Source organism: Geotrypetes seraphini, chromosome 5 (assembly GCF_902459505.1).
Source record: "Geotrypetes seraphini chromosome 5, aGeoSer1.1, whole genome shotgun sequence".
In the NCBI taxonomy this organism is placed as follows: Eukaryota; Metazoa; Chordata; class Amphibia; order Gymnophiona; family Dermophiidae; genus Geotrypetes; species Geotrypetes seraphini.
In genome coordinates, this window is record NC_047088.1 from 211,525,815 (window position 1) to 211,540,502 (window position 14,688).

The window sequence follows — 14,688 nt, forward strand, 5'->3', positions numbered from 1 at the left end:
AAGAGGATTTTAAAAGGTTTTTAAAGTAAAGAAAGTCTGGAATGTAAGATCTTTTGAGATTTGGTTTGTGCATTGTTTGTATTGGTGCAGTTTTGAGGTTTTCTGTTGCTGATCTCTTGCATAGGTCTGCTGTCCTAGTGCAGGGATCAGCATCAGCTGTCTGAACATTCTAACTGTCAGATTTGACAGTTGGGAGGGTAACTTGGACTTGTGCGGAGGTGTTTTGGTTTCTGTGCCTTGTGAGAAGGTAATTATGGTGGGTTTTATTTGAGTTTGTGAAGGATTGTGAAATTCTGGTTAAGGTCTGAAGTTTGGTATTGATGCTGGTAATGTTTGAGAGTCTGAAGAGATTTTTTTGTGATGTTCTGTGAGAATCTTCTGGGAAATGTGAGAGAGATTCCCTGTCTAAGAAATATATGGTGCTGAGTTCTGAATAAAGTTTCAGTCTGAGAAGGAGGGGGTTACATAAATTTCCTGGATTTAGTAATGATTTTTATTGCGGTATTTTGGATAATTTGCAACCATCTTAATTCCTTTTGTGTGATTCCCTTATAAAGAGAGTTGCAGTAATCTAGTTTGGATATCACTAAAGAGTGTATTAGGGTATTTATGGAAGATGACGGGAGTATTACCACAGCGTTGGTGAGGCTTGGGGAAGTTCCAGTGCCCATGCTGTTTGTGAGAGAAAGAAACTTGGATACTCCCGTTTTGATAAGAATGAACCGGGACATAGCTTTATATTAATTTTTTATTCTCTGATCTCCTGAAGAAGCTCAGGGTGAAACAGGCCCCGTTGGGATCAGAAGTGAACTTCATTGATCAAAGCTAAGTTCCTTTTTTGATTTGTCTTTAAAATTGGACGTTGTGTACATTCATATAATGATTGGAGGGGGTGGTGAATTGATGATTATAGAGACAATCCATTGAATGGATCAGCATATGCTGTTCTGTTGTGAGTTGTAAAGAAATGGGAGTCTGAGGGCTCCCCTCCCCTTCCTTTTGAGATATTTCACAATTGGCTTACACTGCATGCCACTCAATGATTCACAATTCAGATTTAACATCACATTTTCAATATTTTTTATAATTATTAAAAGTGAATGCACTAATTTGCGATATTTATTGATAATTTTTAAGAGTGAATGCACTAATTTGAAGAAGGATTATATTCCCGCTCCACTTTTTTGTGCTGTTCTATAAAACCACATGTAATTCTTAGTAATGCCCCAGCATTGCCCTGGCCAGGCTCATTTCGAATTGCACGTTAGGTGACTTTTAGGCACCCAATCTTATAGAATAGCACACAGTAAGACCCTCTCGCAATTCCCAATTATTACCAATTAACTATAATAATTGATTGTTAACATTACTAAATTGATTGTTAACATCAATAAATTGCTAGTTAATGGCACGTTAAACAATTTATTTGTCATTGTCAATCTGCTACAAAATTTGTTGCGGAACCTAATAACATGCATTAATGGCCTTAACTATTAGAAATTCCCTTCTACTGACCTATGCATATCCCTGGGGAATTGTGCATCACAGTGAAACTGAAAGTATGCAAGCTGAAATTGGGCACTGATGGGCAAATTTTATACCAGAGTAAATCTGCATTAAAACTGCCCTCCATAGAACCAGTTACCTCTAAGGAAAAGCATGCAAGCTCTTCCGCATTTAGTCATTTCCAAACATATAGCGCCCTCTACTGTGGTTAGAAATGACCACTACTTCAATTAAACGAAGATTTCAACTACAAAATTGTCATTGTTTCCAGTCAATTTTAAATGGTGTGTGGCGCAGGGGTTAGAGTTACAGCCTCGCTGCTCCTTGTGACCCTGGGCAAGTCACTTCATTGTCCCAGGTACACTAGATAGAGTTTGAGCCCATCGGGACAGATAGGGAATTATGATAAAGTGCCTGAATGTAAACCACTTAGGATATAAGTGGTATATAAATAATAAATAAATAAGAATAAGATATATATTTATCATGAAAAAATAATTCATTAACGTTGGATTTTACAAAGCTGCATTGGAAGTGTCTACCGCGGACCAGTGAGGCAAATGCTCTGACACTCACAGTGGTGTAGTAAGTGGGGCGGGATGGATCGCTTTGAGCACCATCTTCATGGGAGACACCGGTGCCTCTCTTACGCTGCCCCCTACCTTTAAATGTTTACCAGCACAAGCAGCATCTTCCACTTGCTGCTTGCGCCGACCTCGGCTCCCTTCTGACATCATTTCCAGGTTGCAGGAACAGGATGTGATGTCAGAAGGGTGCCGAGGCCAACTTAAGCAGTAAGTGGAAGATGCATCTCGTGTTGGTGAACATTTCAAGAATTACATGAGAGAAGGGTGCTTAAGCAGTGGGGAAGAGTGGGGGGGGGGAGGATGCTCGTAGCAGGGGGGGTGCTCAAGTGGTGGGGAAGACTGTGGGGGTGCACGGCAATGCTGGGTGCTACACCCTGGGTGCCAAACTCCCTCGCTACGCCACCGGATGCTCATAGAATTCCTTTGAGCGTTGAAGCATTTACCATGCTTTATAAAAGGAACCCTACATGAAGTGCTTTTCCAAACTGTGCATATTTACTCCTTAGCTTTCAATCAGATATTGAAGAAAAGAATATGCATATTTTCCATTTGAAAATTGACAAGGGGAAAAATACCCACAGAAAGTTGTACTTTTCTTTTTCTGCAGATACAACTTCCCTGAAAATCAATGTACATAGTTTTGCAAGTACAAAACTAAGAATTCCTTTTACAAAAGTGCATTAAAGAGTGACCTTAGCACACCCTTTGGCAGGTCATTTCCTCATACTAAGGCCATTTCTTCCTGCAGCTGGAAAATGGCTGATATTTAGGGTTCCTTTTAGCAACCCCTGCGCTGGCCAAAAACTACCACCTGCTCAAGAGGAGGCAGCAGCGGCTAGCACGGCGCAGCGTGATAAAAGGAGCCCTTAGTTTCCAGCATTAATGGCTTTGCGCTGATGCTGCCATTAGCACATGGCCATTATAAAAGATTAAATAACAAATCAAAATCGCCAGTCCAACATCTCAAAAAACTCAATTATGGTTATACATATCAAGTTGTTCTCTCTTAAATTTGTAGTAACACTTAACTGTTCAAAGTTGTTAAAACACATGCAGATTGTGAAAAATTGCAGGTGGACCTTAGGAAATTGGAAGACTGGTCGTCCAAATGTCATATGAAATTTAATGTGGACAAATGCAATGTGATGCACATTGGGAAGAATAACCTGAATCACAGTTACCGGATGCTAGGGTCCACCTTGGAGATTAGCGCTCAAGAAAACGATCTGGGTATCATTGTAGACAATAGGATAAAACCTTCCGCCCAATGTGCGGCGGTGGTCAAAAAAGTAAACAGGATACTAGAGATTGTTAAAAAAGGGATGGTTAACAAGACTAAGAATATTATAATGCCCCTGTATCGCTCCATGGTGCGATCTCATCTGGAGTATTGCGTTCAATTCTGGTCTCTTTATCTCAAGAAAGATATAGTGGCGCTAGGAAAGGTTCAAAGAAGAGCGACCAACTGGTAGTGCTTAATGGAAGTCACTCGGAGGAAGGAAAGGTGAGTAGTGGAGTCCCTCAGGGTTCGGTGCTGGGGCCGATCCTGTTCAATATGTTTGTGAGTGACATTGCTGAAGGGTTAGAAGGAAAAGTGTGCCTTTTTGCTGATGATATCAAGATTTGTAACAGAGTAGACACTGAAGAGGGAGTGGAAAATATGAAAAAGGATCTGCAAAAGTTAGAGGAATGGTCTAATAATAATAATAATAATAATAACAGTTTATATACCGCAGGACCGTGAAGTTCTATGCGGTTTACAAAGATTAAAAGATGGTACAAATTGATTGAACTTAACAGAGAACCGTTATTGAAGAGAAAGAGTTGCATGGGTCAGTTGTCTAGATACTTCAGGAACAGATATGCCTGGCAACTAAAATTCAATGCAAAGAAATGCAGAGTAATGCATTTGGGGTTTAATAATCGGAAGGAACCGTATATGCTGGGAGGTGAGAAGCTAATATGCACGGATGGGGAGAGGAACCTTGGGGTGATAGTGTCCGAAGATCTAAAGGCAAAAATCCAGTGTGACAAGGTGGTGGATGCTGCCAGAAGGATGCTGGGCTGTATAAAGAGAGGTGTAGCCAGTAGAAGGAAGAAGGTGTTGATGCCCCTGTACAGGTCATTGGTAAGGCCCCACTTGGAGTATTGTGTTCAGTTTTGGAGACCGTAACTGGCGAAGCATGTAAGAAGACTTGAAGCGGTCCAGAGGAGGGCGACGGAAATGATAGGAGGCTTGTGCCAGAAGATGTATGAGGAGAGATTGGAAGCCCTGAATATGTATACCCTAGAGGAAAGGAGGGACAGGGGAGATATGATTCAGACGTTCAAATATTTGGAGGGTATTAACGTAGAATAAAATCTTTTCCAGAGAAAGGAAAATGGTAAAACCAGAGGACGTAATATGAGGTTGAGGGATGGTAGATTCAAGAGCAATGTTAGGAAATTCTGCTTTACGGAGAGGGTGGTGGATGCCTGGAATGCGCTGCCAAGAGAGATAGTGGAGAGGAAAATGGTGACTAAGTTCAAAGAAGTGTGGGATGAACACAGAGGATCTAGAATCAGAAAATAATATTAAATATTGAACTAAGGTCAGTACTTGGCAGACTTGCATGGTCTGTGTCTGTATATGGCCGTTTGGTGGAGGATGGGCTAGAGGGCTGGCTGGGAGGGTTTAGATGGGCTGGAGTAGGTTTTAACTGAGATTTTCGCAGTTAGAACCCAAGCACAGTACCGGGTAGAGCTTTGGATTCTTGCCCAGAAATAGTTAAGAAGAAAAAATTAAAAACATTTAAATTGAATCAGGTTGGGCAGACTGGATGGACCATTTATCTGCCGTCGTCTACTATGTTACTATGTAAAGAGGATTGAACTCCTTCCGTATAAGGAAAGACTAAAATGGTTAGGGCTCTTCAGCTTGGAAAAGAAATGGCTGAGGGGAGATATGATTGAAGTCTACAAAATCCTGAATGGAACAGAACGGGTACAAGTGGATCGATTTTTCACTCTGTCAAAAATTACAAAGAGTATGGGGACACACAATGAAGTTACAGGGAAATACTTTTAAAACCAATAGGAGGAAATTTTTTTCACATAGAAAATAGTTAAGCTCTGGAACACGTTACCAGAGGATGTGGTAAGAGTGGATAACGTAGCTGGTTTTAAGAAAGGTTTCAACAAGTTCTTGGAGGAAAAGTCCATAGTCTGTTATTGAGAAAGACAAAGGGGAAGCTACTGCTTGCCCTGTATCGGTAGCATGGAATTTTGCCACTCCTTGGGTTTTGACCACCGTGAGAACGGGCTACTGGGTTTGATGAACCATTGGTCTTACCCAGTAAGGCTATTCTTATGTTCTTATGTTCTTTTTGTATACTCATGAGTACTTCTGAATATATTATTTAAACTCAAAGGAGCCTCAGAAGCAGCTTATTTTATGGGAATGATTTCCCGATGGATATTTCAAAAGCCGCAAGCTTCCTCACTGGCTCACCAATAGCATCATTTCTCAATAAATATATAAAGTGCTCAAATGCTAAAGTACTCGAAAAAAGATTTTTTTACTTATCTTAAATGCCAAACATTGGCATATTGCCAAGCCCCATGCTGACATGCATGTTTCACAATCTATGTAAGGGCTTCAATAGACTTTCACCATGGCTGCATCCTTAAAAACTACAAAAATCTGATCAGAGAAAAACGAACAAAACACTACGCACAAAAAATAGGGACACCCAAAATAAATAGCAAAGAACTGTGCAAGTTGGTACACAGACTAACAGACACTACCCAAATCCTAATAGAGAAAACTGAATGTATGCCCCCAGCAGAAACCCTCGTCACTTTCTTCAACAACAAAATCTTAGACGTAAGAGCGACCATACCCTCACCCTCACCCAACTTCGATTTCCAACTCGGACCCCACGAAAAAGAACCCAGAGTAGACATGCTTTGGAACCATTTTGAACCTCCAAACTGGCACCAATTTCTAACCCTGTACAACAAATATACTAAATCAAACTGCCTACTAGACATATGTCCTGCCAAGGCCATGAAAACTGCCACATTAGATTTTAAAAAGGATCTATTTGACTGGGTAACAACCACTCTCATGGAAGGAACATTTCACGAGGAAATGGGACATATACTAATCACACCCATTCCTAAAGACCAAAAAAACTCACTAGCCCTAAAAACCAATTACAGACCCATTGCGAGCATCCCCTTATTTACCAAGCTTCTTGAAGGATTGGTCAACTTGGAGCTAATGAACTATCTAGACAAATTTAGCATACTAAATAAACACCAATCAGGATTCAGAAAAGGCTTTAGCACTGAGACATTCTTAGCTTCAATCCTTAATCACCTATACAGCTTCTTCAGCAGTGGAACAAGTGCTCTGATTTTGCAACTGGACTTCAGCTAGTTGATCACGAAATAATGCTACACTGCCTAGAAGCAATAGGACTTACTGGAAGAGTAAAAAACTGGATACAGGGTTTCTTAACAAAGAGATCTTACCGTGTGGCTAGTGATGGGACATACTCGAACTCCTGGAGAAACCCCTCAGGAGTACCACAGGGATCACCACTATCGCCAACACTATTCAACATTTACATCTCATTATTAGGACACTTACTACAAAAGCTAAACTTAAACTACTACATATATACAGATGACATTTCCATTTTAATCCCACTGAACAGCATAACAAACGAGACCTCAGAATACATTTCTCATATTATAACCGAAATAGAACACTGGACAATTAATTTCAAGCTGAAACTAAACACAGAAAAAACTAAAGTCTTCCTTGCAAGCCCAACAGATAAAATCACCAAAACAACGTTGCATATAAAAGATCATGACTACCCGATTACCAAAACAATAAAAATATTGGGAGTCACATTAGACACACATTTGACAATGGTTGAACACACGAACTCAATGGTAAAAAAGTGTTTCCTAACATTATGGAAACTAAGGACCATCAAAAAATACTTTGACCCATTATCATTTAGACTACTAGTGCAATCACTAGTACTCTCTACACTGGATTACTGCAACATCATTTATATGGGCATTCCCAAAAAAAGTGAGGAAACTTAAAATTTTTCAGAACACAGCAGTCCGCTTGATATTTGGATTAAAAAAGAGTGCCCATATCAGCCCCTACTACAGACTACTACACTGGCTGCCATTCGAAGCACGAACAATATTCAAGTTCGCTTGCATATGCTTCAAACTAGTATGAGGACTAGCCCCCACATACCTATTATCACACTACATACTATATAATCCCAAGAGACAAACCAGAAATTGCAATCTATTCGCATATCCAAGCATTATCGGCTGTAAGTACAAAACTTTCCTGGACAGAACTTTTAAGTGCCAAGCAAACAAACAACAACACTGGCTGGACAACTACATAAATGGAGCTGAACTGACTTACGTCGCCTTTAGAAAAACCATAAAAACTGCCTTATTCGACAAATATGTCAACTAAACTTCAACTACACCTCTCTCTTTTTCCTTTTTCTTTTATCTAATATGTCCCCCCTGAAAAAATTCTAAACAAACAGTATTATGTAATTCACCACTTTATCAAAAAGGACCTCTCTGAATTTCTAAACAAACTGTATATTATAATTGCTGCATTTCTAAGATTCTGTATACTGTAATTTCTCTATCTGCATATTATAAATCGCTGATTGTACAGCTCTCTTCAGTTGTAAACCGCCTAGAAGTCGCAAGATTATGGCAGTATAGAAGAATAAAGTTATTATTATTATTATTATTAAATTCATTCTTACAAAATGGTGCCATCCCTCCTGCCAGGGGATGCCTCAGAGGGTGATGGCAGGAGAAATTGGGCACTCCTCCTGCTGTGGACATTGGGGGGGGGGGGTTCTGGGGTTCTTGTTTTGTGTGGAAAATGGGTTCCCTGCTGCAGCCGCTAAACTGATCACAGCAGGGATATTCCCCTGCTGCGATCGTTTCAGCATCCACGTCTATTTGAAATGTAGACCAGCATTTTGCTGGTCTACATTTCAGGTGCCTATCGCAGCCCTAGGGAGATGCCTATTCTGATTGGCCCAGGCGCCTCAGGCCCCACCTGTGGGTGGGGTTTCTGCCACCTGGGCCAATCCATCCCCATTCTGGACCCGGCTGGCCTGCCGGACAGGCGAGCTTGGCACCTGTCCGTCTGGCCAACGTTAAAGGTACGGGGAAGGGGTGGGGGTGGAGTTGGCCAGGGGGGTCCGATCGGTGGTTCTGGGGGGGGGGGCGGTCGTTGGCAGCCTGGGATCCCTCCTGCCCGTATTGTAGTGGGGGGTAGGGGGTCGCCGGGGCCAGGAGGGCTTGGGCTCCCTCCTGGCCCAATCCAGTTGGGGGAGTCGCCGGGGCCAGGAGGGCTTGGGATCCCTCCTGGCCATATCGAGTCAGGGGGGGGGCACAATTGCCGGGGCAAGAGGGCTTGAGCTCCCTCTTGCCCCGATGTCATCGGGGGGGGGCGCGGTTCGATGGGGCAAGAGGACTGGAGCTTCCACTTGCCCCAATGCCATCAGGGAGGTCGCAATTCGACGGGGCAAGAGGGCTTGGGCTCCCTCCTGGCCATATCGAGTCGGGGGGGGCTCCCTCTTGCCCCGATGTTGTCGGGGGGGGGTGTTCATGGTTTGACAGGGCAGGAAGGCTTGGCACCTTCCTGCCTGGATCGTTGGGGAGGGGGGGATTCTGTAACGGTGTTGTTTTTGACAGACACCGGTTACAGAATCCAGCTTTTAGGTGAAGGACTGGTTCCTCCTTCGCCTAAAAGCCCTTCTGTTGGACGTTTGGGGCTTAGGCGTTTTTTTGGTTCATTATGGGCAAAAAGTATAGACGTCGTGGGGGTGTACTTGTAGACGTAGTGGTGATCTGGGCGTTTAGTACAGGCAGGCCATAATCAAAACAAGGACGTTTGTTTTGGTTATGGACACTTTCCCTGCTTCTGCTTTGAACGTTTAAGGACTTAGGCCAAAAGGGGACTTAGACGGTTTTTTTGATTATGTCCCTCTAAATGTACAACTCAGGTCATTAACCTGTTATAACCCCTCCCTCTTTGACTTCCAATTCCCACTCTCTTAACCTTTAGTCTCAGGTTACCTAACAAGATAAAGTAAAAATTATAACAAAAAAGAGGGAAAAGTTAACATAAAATATAAAATTACCCTAAATAAAAAATACAAGAATAAGAGTTTTTGTTGGTTTATTGTTACAACTCTAACAAAAGGTATATATATCTAAATAACTTTAGAATAAGATTTCAAATAAAATTTTCCTCAAAGAATTTAGTCCTTTCAAATAATTTTATCCTCACAGAGTTCTGATATAAATTTTTCTCACAGGGTTCCGTTGTTTTATTTACACAGCCATTGGGTACCAGCGCTTTTTCTTTCCTCTATGGAGATTCAGCTCTAATCAATAGCGTACCTACTTCCTAACTAAAAAAAAAAATCAAAGGAAGCAAAACCCTATCACCCTGAAAATTATATTTGTTTTTTTTTTACTTTTTGACTAACTACCCTACATTTTTTCCACCCAAGATGTATCTTAAACTATTCTTAAGCAACCCCAAAACAACCTATCTTCCAGACTGATCACTACCCAACTCCTCTCTCTGGCAGTTTTAGTATCCTGACCAGCACTGCTCACTTCTGCATGAGATCATCAGACCTGATGCAGACATCAGCATTCTAGAATTCTTACTGTCAGTCAGGCAAATACAGCATTAATTTTGCTGGCTAACAACAAAAAAAACTTTTCACTTTAAAATATTAGAGGAAGAAAAAACTTCTGTCAGGTCTTCTGCCCGGGTAAACTATAACATATTTCAAATTTATTTTGTAACCCATGGTTACATTGTGCAGTAAACTGAGCTGTAGTAAAATGCAATTTTATCACTGTTAAGTGACACTGTTCGACAGATCTCGGCCTTCTTATCTTTTCGCAAGATTTTGAAAGCCTATTTTTTTTTTCAAAGGGCCTTCTCAGTTTTTAAAGATGTAGAATTGTTTTACTGTATCTTATTCTGTGTGATGAAGAATAGATTGTATTGGGGAATGTGTTTTTTGTCCTGTTTATGTAACTTTTTTGTGAATGTTTTTATGTAACCTACATAGTTCTTTGGATATGTGGGATATAAATGTTTTCAATAAATAAAGTATCCGCCTATGAATTTTACAGTAAGGCCCAGGCAATGCCTCCGCTCTGTGTCGCTAAAAGTATTCACATTCTCATATCATGGGTAGACTTTTATCATATCAAGGGAGGGGAATTTTCAGACAGCCGATTTGTGCAGTTAAAACTTCTTTACACCGGTGTAAATGACGTTGAACAGGTTAAGTGAAAGTTGAAATATATGGGAAGGCAATTCTCAAATTTCCAATTCATCATTTCTTTCTCTCTCCATTAAAATGTGCCCTTTCCTTTGTAGCGATTATTATTTGAGTGTTGTGACCTGGGTGACAGATGGAAGGATAAGCATTCAGTGGCTTAGAAGAATACAGAATGTGTCCGTCCTTATCATCTGTGACCATCAGCAAGACACAGGAGAATGGGCATGTCCAGAGGTATGTACCATTAGCTTACTCTTTTCCTGAACATGCTAACCCTATTTGCAATGATATGTGCAAAAATTGTCACTTAAACTTTTAAGTCCCCATTTTATACAAAGCATGAATTGCACATATCAAACCCAGGTTTGTGCAAATGGCAAGGGAGAGTGATCTCTGTATTTTTGGGCAGGGCAAGGGAGTGGTAAGTTTATAAACATGTATTCCCAATTACAGAAGAGGACTAAGACCCAGATTCTATAATGGCGCCTGAAGTTAGGTGCTTAGATTGGCGTGCCTAGCTGATCTGGGTGTCCAACTTAATTATTCGATGAGGCTTAATTGGCACAATTGAAAAGTGCCATTAAAAAATAACAAAAAAACAATTAATTATCTGGTAGGCGCCTAATTATCTGGTAGGCGTCTTCCATAAAGTGGGTGGATTCTGGGCAGAGTTTGGGTGTGGTTTGACTTAGAATCCAGTAGGTGCCTAACTTAGGTGCACTCATTTAGGCCAATAGAGCGTGTCTAAAGTTTCAACGCCTACGAGCACCTAATTGCTTAGGTGCTGCTAGGCGCGATACTATAAATAGCACCTAGCGGATGATTGACATTTGCACTCCAGGCGCTGTTTACATAATCAGGGCCTAAATGTCTATGCCCTAAAAATCAGCATCAGGGAGTTATGCTTCCTACTGAGTCCATTTATTGATTTATTTTTAAACCTATAAACTGCTTAAATCTAAGCAGTGTACATATATCATGCACACACAAATTATAAAAAGAACAATAGCATAAAAAATAAACACATAAAATGAATAGTGAGTGAAACATCATAAAATACTATACTAAGTTCAAATCATTCTTTCTTGATCTTTCCTTAAAATTAAAACCACTCAAACCAGGAACAATCGGAACCCCACTGAACTTAGAGAAAGGCATCTACAAATAATTTTGTTTTTAATAACTGCTTGAATGACATAAGATCATCACATAATCTCATCGGTAAACAACTGCTATTGAGCAGCCCTCCATTTGAATGCTTAAGAGAGGTTGCTCCTTAATACCCCGGTGGTTTTTTCTTTCCCCTCCCCCAGTGCCAAGCTTTTTTGATTCAGAACTATTTGATCTAGTCATAGCTTTGTGCATCTATTGGAGATTATATTGAACTATCAAAGTTGTGACATTTACCAGCAATGGCCGGCATATTATTTATAATGCACAGAAAAGTGGCCAAATGTTTGCAGAATATAAGTACTATCATTATTAGCAGTCTGATTATCAAACGGGCAAGGGAAACTGATCGTTGTGTCAGTGTCTGGAAATAACTCCTTATGTTTCTAAGGTCTTGAAGATAACAATTATATTGCAGCACATAACTGGTTATGTTGTCATTTTACGATTATGTGCTGGCAGATAGAGATCATGTACTTTTACACCCTCTATATTAGAGATCATTTATGCATGTAGGTGGCCACATACAAACAATTATATGCTGGCTTTGAACATGTCAATATTCTATATGTTAATTTTTCTTAAATAGATGTCTATGCTGCTCACACTCTGCACATAAACATCTATTTCTCTGTATTTTAGACCATGTTGACAGATTCTTTTCTAAAATACTGGTGAACTTGAGTTGCACTAACCTTCATATCTCAAGTCCTACTTTTTATGTCCTGTTTAAAATGAGGCTGCCCAAGAAAGATTAATTTTATTTAGTAAGAAGTGCTAGCATTTTGGCCTGGATTCTATAAGTGGTGCTATCATTGCTGTCCGCCTTAAAAAGCAGCCACGGTGCCGTTTGTAGAATCACGGCTTCGTGAAAGGTAGGCGCTGGAAATGTAGGCCAGGTTTTCAAGGCCTACATTTCTGGTGCCTACTTTTCATGTGAATTGCGGCTATAGAGGCTCTATACCAGGGGTAGGGAACTCCGGTCCTCGAGAGCCGTATTCAAGTTGGGTTTTCAGGATTTCCCCAATGAATATGCATTGAAAGCAGTGCATGCAAATACATCTCATGCATATTCATTGGGGAAATCCTGAAAACCAAACTGGAATATAGCTCTCGAGGACCGGAGTTCCCTACCCCTGCTCTATACCATGGCAAATGTGTTAGCCATGCCTAGAGTGGCGTTAGGCGTTATAAAGCCCTTCCATAGCCATGATGCAGGCACCTTTTTTTAGGTGCTGGAAGGTGCTTACATTTTTTTAAACACTATTATTTAGTTTTAAATGGCATTTTCCACTTAAGTTAGGTGCCAGTAGGGCAGCTACTAGTGTCTAACTTAAGGCACCATTTATAGAATATGGGCCTTTGTGTATTAACTGCAAAAGGTAAGATGGGTTAGGAACCAATGTAGCAATTGTTGAGTTCACTCCTAGAACTTTAGGGAGGACAGCTGTGCAATAACATGGAGAGTGTGGTGTAGTGGTTAGATCTACAGCCTTAGCACCCTGAGGTAGTGGGTGCAAACCTGTGCTGCTCCTTGTGACCCTGGACAAGTCACTTAATCCTCCACTGCCCCCGGTACATTAGATAGATTGTGAGTCCACTGGGACAGATAAGGAAACTGCTTGAAGTACACTTCTCCCTCAATATTCACGGAGGTTAGGGGCAGAGCCGGCCCGTGAATATTAAAAAAACACAAATAATATTCCGGCTGGTTCTGACCCACCCCCCACCTTCCCCCAGAATCACGGACCTTACCTTAAGCCCTCCGAGACTCCCTGGAATGTACCTGGTGGTCTAGCGGGCTTTTGGGCAGGAGCAATCTTCTTACGCTCCTGCCCCGTGCAGATCACTCATAGGAAATGGCTACCGTGAGCTCCCGTCGTAGTCTCGAGAGACTATGGGAGCTCATGGCAGCCATTTCCTATGAGTGATCTGCACGGGGCAAGAGCGTAGGAAGATCGCTCCTGCCCCGAAAGCCCGCTAGACCACCATTTAAGGCTCTGGGGAGTCTCAGAGGGCTTAAAAATAGCTCAAAAAATTAAAATCGATTAAAAAAAAATTGTGAATAACCGAATCTGCGGATACTGAAACCACGGAGGGAGAAGTGTACCTGTATGTAAACCACTTTGCTTGTGGTTATAAAACTACAAAAAGGCAGTATACAAGTCTCAGTCTTCTTCTTAACTGCAGGCAACTAATGTGGGATGCACTCAGCTATGCCTCTTGAGATGGGCTTAACTGCTATGTATTATCTGATACATTGACAGTTGATATCTGGTAACATCAATTGCATTAACTGCAAGGTGCAGTTGCCAATAATTTCCTGCCCCCTAATGGTGTTTTCCAATTAGCTGCTTAAACAGAATTCTATATATTGCATCTAAAAAGTGAGTGCCAAAAAAAGCACTTATAAACTGTGTTTAACGTTGTTTGGTATATAGAGTAATGCATATGCCCGGGAACTCCGACTAAATTTAGGTACAGCCATTTGCACCAATGAAAACATGGTATAAATGCCTGTGCCTATATTTAAAATGTTATACATATGTAAAGATCATCTCAGAGATATGGCGGGGCTTTTACAGAAGGCAACCCCCCCCCCCCTTATACCACCTCACCACCCCATCATTGCTGTATCTTCCATACTTTGAAGCATAAATAGTGCCAGTTCGTGCCAAATTAATATCAAATCAGTGTGAACAAATCAAAAAATTAAAGTTGCTTAACTTAAAGCTTGGTTTCTTGGTTTCAACGTGCACACGCTTTGTGCTCCTTCTTCAGGAAACCAAACAGCTTAGAATTCAGCCGCACTCATCAGAATGTGCTGAGCAGCAATGGATACTGTTAAGAAACCCGTGGGAGCGTCTTTTTGAACATTCAAGCTGCACTGAAGATTTAAAGTAAGCAACTTTAATTTTTTGATTTGTTCACACTGTTTTGATATTAATTTGGCACAAACTGGCTCTATTTATGCTTCAAAGTATGGAAGATACAGCAATGATTGGGTGGTGAGGTGGTATAGGGTTTTTTTTTTCCTTCTGTAAAAGCCCCTCCAT

At 41.0% G+C, this 14,688-nt stretch overlaps 1 protein-coding gene across 1 annotated transcript in view; it reads left to right on the plus strand.

The window, feature by feature from the left end:
* LOC117360800 (dipeptidyl peptidase 4-like) overlaps positions 1-14,688 on the plus strand; it is a 165,583-nt gene that overhangs the window by 89,886 nt on the left and 61,009 nt on the right. The window contains exon 13 of the mRNA XM_033945200.1: positions 10,561-10,696. Coding sequence (XP_033801091.1) covers positions 10,561-10,696 — 136 coding nt within the window. The remainder of the gene's footprint in view (positions 1-10,560; positions 10,697-14,688) is intronic.